Source organism: Stegostoma tigrinum, chromosome 6 (genome assembly GCF_030684315.1).
Source record: "Stegostoma tigrinum isolate sSteTig4 chromosome 6, sSteTig4.hap1, whole genome shotgun sequence".
Taxonomy (NCBI): domain Eukaryota; kingdom Metazoa; phylum Chordata; class Chondrichthyes; order Orectolobiformes; family Stegostomatidae; genus Stegostoma; species Stegostoma tigrinum.
This window is the reverse complement of record NC_081359.1, coordinates 82,018,149-82,032,334: the sequence shown is the minus strand read 5'-3', so window position 1 is coordinate 82,032,334 and position 14,186 is coordinate 82,018,149. Positions and strand designations below refer to the sequence as shown.

At 42.4% G+C, this 14,186-nt stretch overlaps 1 protein-coding gene across 4 annotated transcripts in view; it reads right to left on the bottom strand.

Moving 5' to 3' along the window:
* LOC125453351 (sister chromatid cohesion protein PDS5 homolog B) overlaps positions 1-14,186 on the bottom strand; it is a 228,211-nt gene that overhangs the window by 158,465 nt on the left and 55,560 nt on the right. For all 4 annotated transcript variants that reach the window (XM_048532792.1, XM_048532796.2, XM_048532793.2 and 1 more), the window contains exon 9: positions 7,200-7,315. In XM_048532792.1, coding sequence (XP_048388749.1) covers positions 7,200-7,315 — 116 coding nt within the window. The remainder of the gene's footprint in view (positions 1-7,199; positions 7,316-14,186) is intronic.

Here is a 14,186-nt window from a genome sequence, read left to right as displayed (position 1 = left end):
TTTTACCCCTGAGGCCAGGCCTGAAAGTTAATTGCAGGTTAGTTCTTGATAAAAGGAACTTCTAGATTCATCAACTCTGGAAGGGCAGTATGTTTAAAACCAAATACCAGATGTTCAGTCCTCAGACGTCTGTATTTGCAAATTGGTGATTGCACATCTATTTGATCAGCATGTTCTCTCCCAGAGGAAAGGGCAAGAGTTTTCTTAACGGTTTTGAACTGGGGATTTTTGAAAGGATTTTTGCTGATGATGGTTCAGCACACAGATGTGAATGTGCCTTATCTAACCTCAGATTATTAGCAATTGAAAAGTCAAAAGAACATCAACTAAGTATCACTGAATCTCCCTCAGTCTGAACGGGAAGAAGTAGTAATGATCAACATCTTCAGAAAATCAAAATCAAGAGAGAAAACAAAAAGCTACATACCCATGAAACAGTACACTGCACCCGGTGTGGCTTCTTCGACATTGGGGAAACCAAGCGGAGGCTTGGGGACTGCTTTGCAGAACACCTCCGCTCGGTTCGCAACAAACAACTGCACCTCCCAGTCGCAAACCATTTCCACTCCCCCTCCCATTCTTTAGATGACATGTCCATCATGGGCCTCCTGCAGTGCCACAATGATGCCACCCGAAGGTTGCAGGAACAGCAACTCATTCCGCTTGGGAGCCCTGCAGCCCAATGGTATCAATGTGGACTTCACAAGCTTCAATATCTCCCCTTCCCCCACCGCATCCATAAACCAGCCCAGCTCTTCTCCTCCACCCACTGCATCCCAAAACCAGTCCAACCTGTCTCTGCCTCCCTAACCTGTTCTTCCTCTCACCCATCCCTTCCTCCCACCCCAAGCCGCACCTCCATCTCCTACCTACTAACCTCATCCCACCTCCTTGACCTGTCCGTCTTCCCTGGACTGACCTATCCCCTCCCTACCTATACTCTCCTCTCCCTATCTTCTTTTCTCTCCATCTTCGGTCCGCCTCCCCCTCTCTCCCTATTTATTCCAGAACCCTCACCCCATCCCCCTCTCTGAAGAAGGGTCCAGGCCCGAAACGTCAGCTTTTGTGCTGAGATGCTGCTGGGCCTGCTGTGTTCATCCAGCCTCACATTTTATTATCTTGGATTCTCCAGCATCTGCAGTTCCCATTATCACTGACATAATCAAAACTGCTTTTTCCTGTTTGTCTGTCTTGTCCATGACTGGGGCCAAAAACAAAAGGTTTTAAAATAGTAGAGAATTAGAACACAGTTGTATGATTTTGGTCTGATAAAGTTGCTGTACTGTAAATAAATTGCTATGTCTTTTGTTCAACCTATAAACCCAGTGTCTAGTATTGATTATTTGCCAAACCTGGAACTGGTTATTCAAACAAGATCGGATTAGGAACAGTTGGGGTCGATTTTAGGGTCTTTAGAGTTTTAATTTTACTGTGTTGTGAATACAGGTATGGAGGAAAGATGATCTGATTCGGCTGTGTCTCCAGTGTCGTAACAATATGAAATTGGAGAATCTAAGTACTTTGACAGGAAGCGTAGAGGATTAAATATTATCTAAAATGGAGAAAGAATGCAGGAAACTGCGGCACAGAGATATTTAGGAATCCCTGTGAACAAAATCAGAAAAGGAAAGTGAAGTAAGGTTGAGGTAGTAAGAACTGCCAATGCTGGAGTCAGAGATAACAGTGTGGAGCTGGAGGAACACAGCAGGCCAGGCAGCATTAGAGGAGCAGGAAAGTAGACGTTTCAGGTCAGGACCCTTCTTCACAAAAATTACAAAAAGGGAAGTATACTAAGTTCAGCAGATAAAGGAAGGCAAATTTACTGTTGACCTGTATTTAGAAAAGGAATGAAGTATAAAATAGCTAAGTCTTGCTTAAAAAACAAAACAGGTTTGTTCTTCTTATCTAAGGAATGATATACTGGCAGAGGCAGTCCAGAGATATTTCTCCATGTTGATATTGGATATGGAGGGATTTTCTTACAAAGAGACTAGGTTGTGCTTGTCCTCCTCTCAAACTTACTCTCCCGAATATCTTTGTACCATCAGCAAAGTTGTAATCATAACTTTGGTCAATTCATTTACATCATTTATATGAATTATGAATATACAAAATATTAGCAGATGTAGACCATGTGACTCCTAAAGTTCTGCTTCACCATTCAGTAAGATCTGAGCTGAGCAGCTTGTATTCCAAATTACACATTCACTTTTACACCCCAATATCCTCAATTCCCCTGCCAATCAAAAATCAATGTGATTCTTAAGAATACGTCATGATCCTGGCTCCATCACCTTCTGTGGCAAGGAAGTCCAACGTCAAAGTTAAAGTCACAATTGTCAAAAAGTTTCTGTCAAAAAAAATGACAAATGACAAATTTGAAATTTCCTAGCTCAGGGCCATCCCCAAAGAGGAAACATGCTTTCCACATCCAAAAGGTCAAGGGCATTCAGATAGCGTAAGCTTCACAGCACCCCTCGTCTAAAAAGGCGCAAGGTGCAGTGCATGCCGATACAACGGCCCACTCATTCGAAGCATGACGCCAGGGATGTACATACTCACGCACACACACACACACACACACGTGGTCTGAACAATGCTCTCTGTAACTGAAACTTAACAAGATTAGTTTGATGTTCAATTGTCTTTTCTCATTTTTACTCTTTGATGACTCATGCACTAGAACAGAAATCCCTCTATACCTTGGAATTCTACATTGGGTCTCTACTGAAAAAGTTTTTTTCAACCCACTTGCCAAAGTGAGCACCTTCACATTTTCCCCACATTCTCCTCCCTCAACCTATCCATGTCCACCTGCAACTCCTGGTGTCTTTTTCACAACTTACTTTGCCTTGCCTTCACTCCCCTCATCCCAGTCAATTATACAGCTTGTACAAAAATGTGAGGCCCCAGCACAGACCCTGCACCTCGCACAGCCTGTGAATTTGAGAAATATCAATTTATGCATCTATTCATCCAGCTATCACTGGATTTTCTGCCTGCTTTTCTGCCTGCCAGACAGCCTCCTAACCCTACGAACTAACATATCACCTGCATACCATGAGCATTTATTTTCTCCAATAATTTGCAGTGGTAGTTCAAAAATCTCTGGAAATCCAAGTACAGTACATCTGCAGAATCCTGTTTGTCTGTAACACATGTTGTTCCTTCAAGAGGACACAAATAAATTGGCTAAAGATGATTGCCCCTGGATAAACCATGCTGATTTTTTTCCCCCAATTCCCTCAAGGTTTATCAAGTGTGCAGCTATAATTTATTTATAAATCAGTTTTAATACCTTCCCCATAACACACATCAAGCTATCAGCCTATAGTTTCTTGTCCTGCGGTGCAGGAATTTGTGAAGGATGGCAGGGGGCAAGTGCAAAAATTAAACACTGATCTAACTACTAGTTCGCTCGCCGCCACAATGATGTGCCCAACGTGTGTTATTGATTCATCTACACAGTTTGTCTTTTTGTGTTCTCTCTTGCTGGGTCTCTCCTATTTGATATCCTTTTCCTTTCTACATTTGAGCCCTTGCCTCCATTATTTCATTTAAAACCTCTGTACTACCCTAGTTATGGTGTTTGCGCTAACGTCTACCCCAGCACAATCAGGTGCAAATCAACTCAACAGCACAGTCCCCACTATTCCCAGCACTAGCACAAATGGCCCACAAATTGGAACTCATCTCTCCCACACCAGTCCTTCAGCCACACATTCATCTAATTCTATTAACCGTACGCCAATTTGCAGACAGCTCAGATAAGAATCAAGACATTTTTAACCACCAAGGTTCTTCTTTTCAATTTTGTTCCTAGCTCCTCATTCAGCAGAACCCCTTTCCTAGCTGTACGAGTGAGTATTTATGTTGTTAGCAGCAACATGGACTGTGAACATGAATCCTCACTCATCCCCCTTACACTGCAAGCCCCTTCACAGTCCTGAGCACATGTCCTGGCACTAGGCAGGCATAAGACCGTAAGACATGGGAGTGGAAGTAAGGCCATTCGGCCCATCAAGTCCACTCCGCCATTTAAATCATGGCTGATGGGCATTTCAACTCCACTTCCCTGCACTCTCCCCATAGCCCTTGATTCCTTCTGAGATCAAGAATTTGTCGATCTCTGCCTTGAAGGCATCCAACGTCCCAGCCTCCACCACACTCTGTGGCAATGAATTCCACAAGCCCACCACACTCTGGCTGAAGAAATGTCATCTTATTTCCGTTTTAAATTTACCCCCTCTAATTTTAAAGGCTGTGTCCACGGGTCCTAGTCTCCCCGCCTAACGGAAACAACTTCCCAGCGTCCACCCTTTCTAAACCATACATTATCTTGTAAGTTTCTATTAGATCTCCCCTCAACCTTCTAAACTCTAATGAGTACAATCCCAGGATCCTTAGCCGTTCATCATACGTTAAACCTACCATTCCAGGGATCATCCGTGTGAATCTCCGCTGAACACGCTCCAGGGCTGGTTTGTCCTTCTTGAGATGTGGGGCCCAAAAATGGACACAGCATTCTAAATGGGGCCTAACAAGAGCTTCATAAAGTCTCAGGAGCACATCGCTGCTTTTATATTCCAACCCTCGAGACAAACGACAACATTACATTCGCTTTCTTAATCACGGACTCTACCTGCAAGTTAACTTTTAGAGAACGCTGGATCAACACTCCCACATCCCTTTGTACTTCTGCTTTACAAATTTTCTCACCATTTAGAAAATAGTCCATGCCTGTATTCTTTTTTCCAAAGTGCAAAACCTCACATTTGCTCACATCGAATTTCAGCCATTTCCTGGACCACTCTCCTAAACTGTCTAAATCTTTCTGCAGCTTCCCCACCTCCTCAGCACTACCTGCCTGTCCACCTATCTTCGTATCATTGGCAAACTTCACCAGAATGCCACCAGTCCCTTCATCCAGATCATTAATGTATAAGGTGAACAGCTGCGACCCCAGCACTGAACCCTGCGGGACACCAGTCGTCACTGGTTGCCATTCCAAAAAAGAGCCTTTTATCCCAACTCTCTGCCTTCTCTCAGACAGGCAATCCTCAATCCAAGCCAGTAGCTCACCTGAAATACCATGGGCCCTCACCTTGCTCAGCAGCCTCCCGCGAGGCACCGTATCAAAGGCCTTTTGGAAGTCTAGATAGATAACATCTACTGGGTTTCCCTGGTCTAACATACTTGTTAACTCTTCAAAGAATTCTAACAGGTTTGTCAGGCACGACCTCCACTTACAAAATCCATGACTGCCACCATTCATTTGAATTAAAGCCTCAAATCAGATCAATCACAATTCCGCTTGCCTACATGACACCCATTCCTCCATAAATTCAGAGCCCGGCAGAACAGCACAACAATTCAAAACGAACAGCAGAATCATTTTCAGAGGTTAATTTCATTCCCTCAATTTAGAGTAAGGTTTCACTGTGCAGCCACATTTATGACACTAGAATGTTGTACTGTTCAGACCAAAATCATAACCGCTACTTTTAAAACAGGACCAAGAGCTCAGATTTTGTAGATGTATTTTCGACTTTGTACTTAAAAAAGAAAAGACAGATGGGAAAATCCCACAAACCCATCTTTAAAGAACAAACCCAATACTGTCCACTATAAATCTGTCTCTTCAACAACTTCAGCACTGAAGTAATGAACTGCGTCATGCAGTCCTGTGTATCCTGAAAATAGTGCAGGTCTTTTAATGATATTCCAATGTCAATAGAATCATCTAGGGACGGGGGGGGGGGGATGCTGCAACCTTTAGTCACCAGCCTCCGCAACAGGCTGAATCAGGAGATAAAATTTCAAGATAGGACTGTAAAAAGGTAATGATTAAAATAAAAATACAAGCAGACCTGGCTCACTTGTTGCATGAGCACATGATTCTCCCCTCACATTTTAATCTAAATACAAAAAAAAGAGAGCGAGCAAGCAGCTGTGTCCAGGAAAGGCTCAGTCTCAGTAGAAGCTTAGCCCTGATCTGAAGGAATATTTTGTTTTTGTCACTCAAACAAGGCTTCAGCAAACAATTAACCATAAATGGACTGTGAACTGGGTGAAAGAACACCAGCAGTGCTCAGGTGAATCCTTGCACACCACACAAAATAGATACTGTTGTTTGAATAAAGAAGGGCAGAGTATCTTGGGGAAATGTTGGAAGATTTTCTTTCAAGTCAGATACAAGATCACATCTTTGTATTCTGTACATGATGTCTACCTAGAACACAAGTGCAGTAAAGCAAACACGTATCGCTGAAATGTTGAATTTCCAAAATCAGAATCACAATATGCATCAATAACACATGGTTAGCAAAAAAGTGGTAATAAACTCAAATATATACTCCAAAAAAGGTACGCTGTGCACTCCACACTTGTCATGAGACAGACATCCAAAGCTTTAAATCTACACAGGTCATGTACCTGACTGCAGAGGGATGAATATTCAAAGTCAGGGGTTGGAGGAGAGACAAAAGAATAGCAAGTGGAGAGAAGCAGATCTTAGACTGGAGATTCCAAGGCAGGGCTCGCAAAAGAAATCCAATTCTACCAGTGGCAGATCTTGTAAATTCAATACCTAAACCAAGTAAGCTCATCTTACACAAGGCGACATAAGCAATATTACACTTCAACTGACATCCTAGCATATTAGTGAAACACAAAGTGATTGACCCCTCATATGGCAATGTTTACCATTTTAAGCTGTCCAGAAGCTCTTTCAACAGGGATACAAATTTCACAGTAACTGGTTTAAGGATTACTAAACATTGGGTTAGAAACTTGCATGCACGCAGCTGATGAGCAATCTGCTGAGAAAAGATATATAGTTACAATTCCAATCCATTTGTGCTACGTAATGCTTGTGTCTCCTTCAACTCTAACATGCCCAAAACTACACTGTACATGAAATAAATGACAGTCAAAGTTAGAACAGATTTAAATAATTAGCATTACCCACCCCCTCCTCTAGCTTGCTTTCAGTGACTGGATAGATATAAAACTGAAAATTAAATCTTTAAGTCTTAAACTTGAAATTCTCATTAAGATATTGAATTGGGATCAGGACATACAAAAGGTCTTTGTAATTAGCGTAATACTTTAAGAGCAGCCACATCTATGTTTGGATGTGAGCGCGCAAGCAAAAGGGAAAAAGGACACGCGAGAGTGTGCAAAAAACAAAAGCTTACCTTCCCAAATAACACTGCCACAGAGGCTTGTTCTGTGATGCTAGCTCTGAATCTTTTGCACCAAACATTTTTGCTAGCAGCTTAACTACTGCTAAGCGCTCTTCGTTATCATTGCTCTACAGAAAGGAGAATTAAGAGAATTTTAATAATCATATACAAGCTTCATTTAAAATAACTCCTGCATCAAGTATACCATAAAATTAAAATCCCAACTTCAAATTAAATATTTGTTTCATCTAGCTTGTTACTGCTGCCAACAGCATTCACCAAGGTTCACATAAAGGAATATCACTTCCTCTCACTTTGCACAACGTAAAATACAGCTGTCACCTGAACCAAAAGTTAAAAGACAGATAAAGTTAGACGATGGAATGAAACACAGTCCACTGTTCATTCTGATGTCACTCTGTCCTTATTCTGTGTCGCCATTAGAAATCTATACACACTACATGTCAATCTAACTACCTTTCTTTCAACAGCACCTTCCAAACTGACATTCTCTGTTCGTCTGAATGATACGAGTTAAGGGCAGCAGACATACAGGAGCATCATAACGAACAAACTCCCTTCCACATTACGCACTATCCAGAAACAGATTCACCATTGCTGGGTCAAAGTACTCTATTCCCAACATCATATTGCACTAGTTCTAGATGACAGTTCATCGTTAATTTCTCAAGTGTAATAAACACAAGCAGTCTCAGCGACACTGACGTCCCAAAAGTGAATAAAACATCACGTCACATTTCTTGGGTTGTGAACTGCACGTTTTAAGCTGATATGGTGTCATCAGTTGTAAAGGGGAGAAGGCTGTAGTTACAGACCAACTGTGCATGGATTTCATGTTTTTCTACAGGCATAATTTATGAGGGTAAAATAAATTTGCAGGCAGTCCATGCAAGTGTTTTCCACAACTTTTGCAAGGCAACGTCTTGGCCACAATGGTGCACATTTGTGACTTCCCAAGAAACCTCCTAACAACAAATTCAGCTTAGAGTTGTGAAAATAAAACCATTCTGACTATCTCCAAAACATGAAATGGTACTTCTTTTGAATGCATATCCCATTTAAGCTAATACTTTGGACCATCGAAAAGTTACCTCGAAAAAAAGCACTACAGGAAAAAAAATCCAAAACTTGTATTTATTTACATTACATTTAACATGCATACAAACATACTGCAGTTGAAACCATGCCTTGCTGCTTAATAAAAAAAAGTTTAGTACAAACTGAATGTCAGATAAATAAATATTAGGATATTAAGCCAAATCCCTCTTTGGTGATGGCAGATCTAGCTAAATTTTCATGGTGATAGTGTAAGCAGAGGTTACGAACTATTTGCCTCAGCTTCAGACATTTCAGGGAGGGAAATGATGTTAGTAGCTAGGGAATTCCATTTGGGGCAGCAACTGAAGACTGTGGCTTGGTTCTTCCTCAACATTTGGTTAGAAAACATCTCTACTGTTCTTTTAATAGATGTGTGATAACTTCAGTATCTGTTGGTCAATTTAAAGAGGCTTGATGAGATACAGCCAAGTGTCACCAGCATACATGCAAAGAACACAGCTGGTTCTGAATAACGTTGTTGAGTAGTAACACAAAGATGGGAACAAGGAAAAAAAGTGCCCAAGGATCAGCCCTTGGGACGACATCACTTATAAGCCTGGGAGCAAAGCCATTGCAAATAGGCTATCAGTTATAAATTGGATTAGATTAGTACTCGGAAGCTGTGGAGAAATTCAACATTGCGTTCCCAGAAAACTGGGCACTGTAGAAAGAAACAACACACTGGAGGAACTGTGTGCATGTGATTTTGGGGGGGGGGGGGGGCGGCGCGAAGAGAGGAAAGAGAAGAGGAGGAGTTGAGATGAGATAATAAATTCTTAAGGACAGCCAGGATTGGTGTGTGTTTGATTAGGGATTTTTAGAAACAAAAAAAAAGGAAGCCTAGAAGACGGAATTATTTACAGTAAAAGCTAACAAGGTGAGCGATGGCCAACAGCTTCATGGAAAAATGATTGAGCAACAAGTGACCTGTCTCATAGACAACCCAAGTACGTAAGAAAAGATACATAAAAATGGAGAGATAGTACAAGATCTAACTCAGCCTGAAATAGATTTTGGGATAAAGCTCCGAAGAAAGGACACTGGACCCGAAACATTGGACTCATTTCTTTACACTGATGGTACAACACCTGCTCAGTTACTCAAATAATTTTTGGCACACTAAGCAAAGGAAATGACAAAGAAGTTTCTCAGCTTTTTTTTGGGGGGGGTGGGGGGTGGTGGTGGGGTCGTCACAAATTTTACGTTTATGCAAGTGAGCAAGGAGAGGTTGTGGAAAGATTGTGGTCCAGGAAGAAATCCGGGGCTTAAGACTGCCTGGTCTTGTGCTATGCCTGAAAAAAAGTGCATAATTGTGCAGGTAATGAAATTGTGGAGATGGGAAGCAGGAACGATCTCAGATATAAATTCTTGAAACATCTCAGTTTGACATAACATACTTGTTTTCATTTAATAGTTCCATGCTGATCCCAATGGGTGACTGGGATTTTGCACTGATGAAGCTTCAATGTTACCTTAAACACATGCCAAAAAAACATGATTTTGAAGTCAGTCCATCAATTCAGGGTATTTTATGAAATACCATTTTAAATGCTTTGTAGTACCCTAAACAAATACGGCACTGCAAAAGATCATAATAGTTCTAGACATAAGTCATGAACAAAAACAATTGTCAGGACACAAAGAACAAAGAACAATAAATAGAATAATAGAAACATTCATGGCTTAAATTTTAGGCAAAAAACAGATGAACAAGTGGTATCAGGAGCCTATGGGTTGGTGAAAAAGCAAAGAAAGTAACGTCCACAGTAGACTACAGTTACGCAAGGACACGGGAGAAAAATAATTCTTATACGAGAGGAACCTAAAAAGCTATCACAAGAACTTACGGCACTACAGGAATTCAAACATTTGAGATCATTGGGCAAGGGGGACAAAAATGCTAGAGGTTGTTTAGAAATCAGATAGCAAAGTTTATCAAAAAGCTACGCAACTTGTCACCAAATCCTAAATTTTTTGTTTTAAGAAATAAAAATTGAGTAAAAGTTTAGTTTCAGGACTAAAGAATACATAAAAAACTCCACAAATTGAAGAAAGGATGAGCAGATGCTTGCATAAATATAAACTTGAGGATTCGAAAGCATTTTACAAAGAACTCAAGTTTGTTCATAAGATTTTGGATGTCGGAAATTAAATATATTCAAAATATTTCAAATTTTCTTCAATTTTAATACTATAAACAACCATTCCCATATAAAGGCTTTTCCAACTCCACCATCATCTTGACATGGCCAGAGCTCAATTGATTCTATACAACTACACCCATTAACTAAAACCTTGAATGTAAAAATTCCATTTAGAATGTTTACCAAATGTGTAATTTAGCAGAATTAGTTTTAAGCATGAAGGAACAATAGAGTAAAATCCAAATAAAACAAAAGTTAGCCGAGGCAAAAAAAAAATCCCCAGTTACACTCTGCACTATTAATACAGAAAATCCAGACTAACATTCTGTAGATAATAAAATGTGAGGCTGGATGAACACAGCAGGCCCAGCAGCATCTCAGGAGCACAAAAGCTGACGTTTCGGGCCTAGACCCTTCATCAGATGGATTCTCCAGCATCTGCAGTTCCCATTATCACTAACATTCTGTGGACATGGGTTCAAATCTCACCATGGTAGACTATGTCATTTGACTGTAACAAAGAAACTGGGGTTTTTTTTGAAGTAACAAAGTAGAGTCATTAGGGTAGATCCATGGATGCGATTATATGTACTTCAGTAAAGCATGCCACAAGATTCCTTATTGCAGGCTAGTTAGCATGGTTAGATCACACTGAATACAGGGAGAACTAGTTATTTGGTTATGCAACTGGCTCAAAGAAAAAGGTAGAAGACAGAGGGTGGTGGTCGTGGAGGCGTAGAGTTGCTTTTCAGACTGCAGGCCTGTGAACTGCAGTATGCCAAAGGGATACTCCTCTCCACCTACCTGGAGTCCATTTTCTCCCCTCTGGTCCAGGAACTCCCCACCTACGTCCATGACACCACCCACACCCTCCACCTCCTCCAGAACTTCAAATTCCCTGGCCCCAACACCTCATTTTCACCATGGACGTCCAGTCCCTATACACCTGTAATCTGCATGCAGATGGCCTCAAGGCCCTCCACTTCTTCCTGTCCCGCAGGCCCGACCAGTCCCCCTCCACCAACACTCTCAACCGCCCAGCCAAACTCGTCCTCACCCTCAACAAATTCTCTTTTGATTCCTCCCACTTCCTACAGACAAAGAGGGTGGCCATGGGTACCCACATGGGCCCCAGCTATGCCTGCCTCTTTGTAGGTTACATGGAGCAGTCCCTCTTCTGCACCTACACAGGCCCCAAAGCCCACCTCTTCCTCCGTTACATTGATGACTGTATCGGCGCCACCACTTGCTCCCCAGAGGAGCTCGAACAGTTCATCCACTTCAACACCTTCCACCCCAACCTTCAGTTCACCTGGGCCATCTCCAACACATCCCTCACCTTCCTGGACCTCTCAGTCTCCACCCCAGGTAACCAGCTAGAAACTGGATGACCATTTCAAGCCCACCGACTCCCACAGCTACCTAGAATACACCTCCTCCCACCCACCCTCCTGCAAAAATACCATCCCCTATTCCCAATTCCTCCGCCACATCTGCTCCCAGGATGAGGCATTCCACTCCCGCACATCCCAGATGTCCAAAGTTCTTCAAGGACCGCAACATCCCCCCCGCAGTGGTCGAGAATGCCCTTGACCTCGTCTCCCACATTTCCTGCAACACATCCCTCACACCCCACCCCCACCATAAACGCCCTAAGGAGGATCCCCCTCGTTCTCACACACCACCCCACCAACCTCCGGATACAACGCATCATCTTCCGACAAAAATCAAAATCTCCCCTCCACCCACTGCATCCCAAAACCAGCCCAGCCTGTCTCTGCCTCCCTAACCTGTTCTTCCTCTCACCCATCCCTTCCTCCCACCTCAAGCCGCACCTCCATTTCCTACCTACTAACCTCATCCCACCTCCTTGGCCGGTCTGTCTTTCCCTGGGCTGACCTATCCCCTCCTCTCCATCTTCGGTCTGCCTCCCCCCTCGCTCCCCAATTATTCCAGTTCCCTCTCCGATGAAGGGTCTACGCCTGAAATGTCAGCTTTTGTGCTCCCGAGATGCTGCTTGGCCTGCTGTGTTCATCCAGCTTCACACTGGATTATCTGGGATCAGTGCTAGGTCCACTGATTTTTGTCATTTGAATTCATGACTCAGATGTGAATCTATGAGGTATGGTTAGTAAGTCTGCAGATGACACCAAAATTGGAGGTGTAGTGGACAGTGAAGAAGGGTGCCTCAGGAGTACAACGAGATCTTAAATCAGATGGGTCAAAACGGGCCAAGGAGTGGCAGATAGAGTTGAAATTTAAATAGATGGGAGGTGCTGAATTTTGGAAAGGGAAATCAGGGCAGGAATTAAACACTTAAGGGAGAGGGCCTGAACAAAATAAAAAAACCTTCGACAGCAAGTTCATAGTTCCTTCTAAGTGGAGGCATTGCATAGATAGGATAGTGAAGGCAGCATTTGGCATACTTGCCGTTATTGGTCACTGCTTTAAGTATAAGCATTGGGAGATCACATTGCACTTGTACAGAGAACATTGGTTCAGCCACTTTTGGAGTAGTGCATGCAATTCTGGTCTCCCTCCTACAGGGACGATGCTGTGAGACAAGAAAAGGCTCAAAAGATTCACAAGGAAGTTTCCAGGGTTGCAAGGTTTGAGCTGTGGGGAGAGGCTGAATAGGCTGGGGCTGTTTTCCCCTAGAGTGTCAGAGGCTGAAGAGAGGTTTATAAAATCATGAGGGAAATGAATAGGCAAGATTTTTTTTTTAAAACCTGGGGTGGGGGGAGTCCAAAACTAGAGGGCATAAGTTTAAGGTTAGAGGGGAAAAGATAATAAAAAAGGGATTCAAGGGGCAACTTGTTCACACAGAAGATGGTGCGTCTATGGAATGAACTGCCAGGAGGAAGTGGTGGAGGCTGATAGGATTACGACACTTAAAAAGCATCTGGAAGGGTATATGAATACGAAGGGTTTTTAGAGGGATAGGAGCAAATGGGACTAGATTACTTAGGATATCTGGTCGGCATGGATGATGCGGACCAAAAGGGTTCCTTTCTGTGCTGTACATCTAAGATTCCATGACTCTAAATGGAATAAAAAAGCTGGTCTACTGGGTGATATGTAATCACTGTTGATTATTAGAAAAACCCACTAGGTTCACTAATATCCTTAATGAAAGGAAGTTTAACATCTTTGCATGTCTATCTAGCCTATGTGATTCCAAAATCAATAGCAATGCGGTTTACCCTAATTGCCCAGAAGGCAGTTCAGAGTCGTCAGTCAATTAATTACTGCCACTGACGTCCACATTCAATGAACAAATTTGGAAGCAATTGCACCAAAGAGGTCCGACATGGGGGGGTCCTGAGAACCTACTAGAGTTCTTTAATGACAAGAATATGGAACAAAATAAAAAGGCAAATTTACAGCACAGTAAAAAGAACTATATGTATCTGAACAGTTGAAACAGTCAAGATATTTTTCAGAAATGAGCAGTATTCTTGTGTGGAGCTAGATGAACACAGCAGGCCAAGCAGTATCAGAGGAGCACAAATGTTGACATTTTGGGCCTAGACCCTTCATCAGGTGTATGTCTGACCCTTCAGATGAAGGGTCTAGGCCCGAAATGTCAGCTTTTGTGCTCCTAACATGCTGCTTGGCGTACTCTGTTCATCCAGCTCCACGCTTTGTTATCTCATTCTCCAGCACCTGCATTTTTTATTCCATGCTGCTTTTCATGAAGGTGAAACTAATGTAAGCTTTACTAACAGCTCTTTCT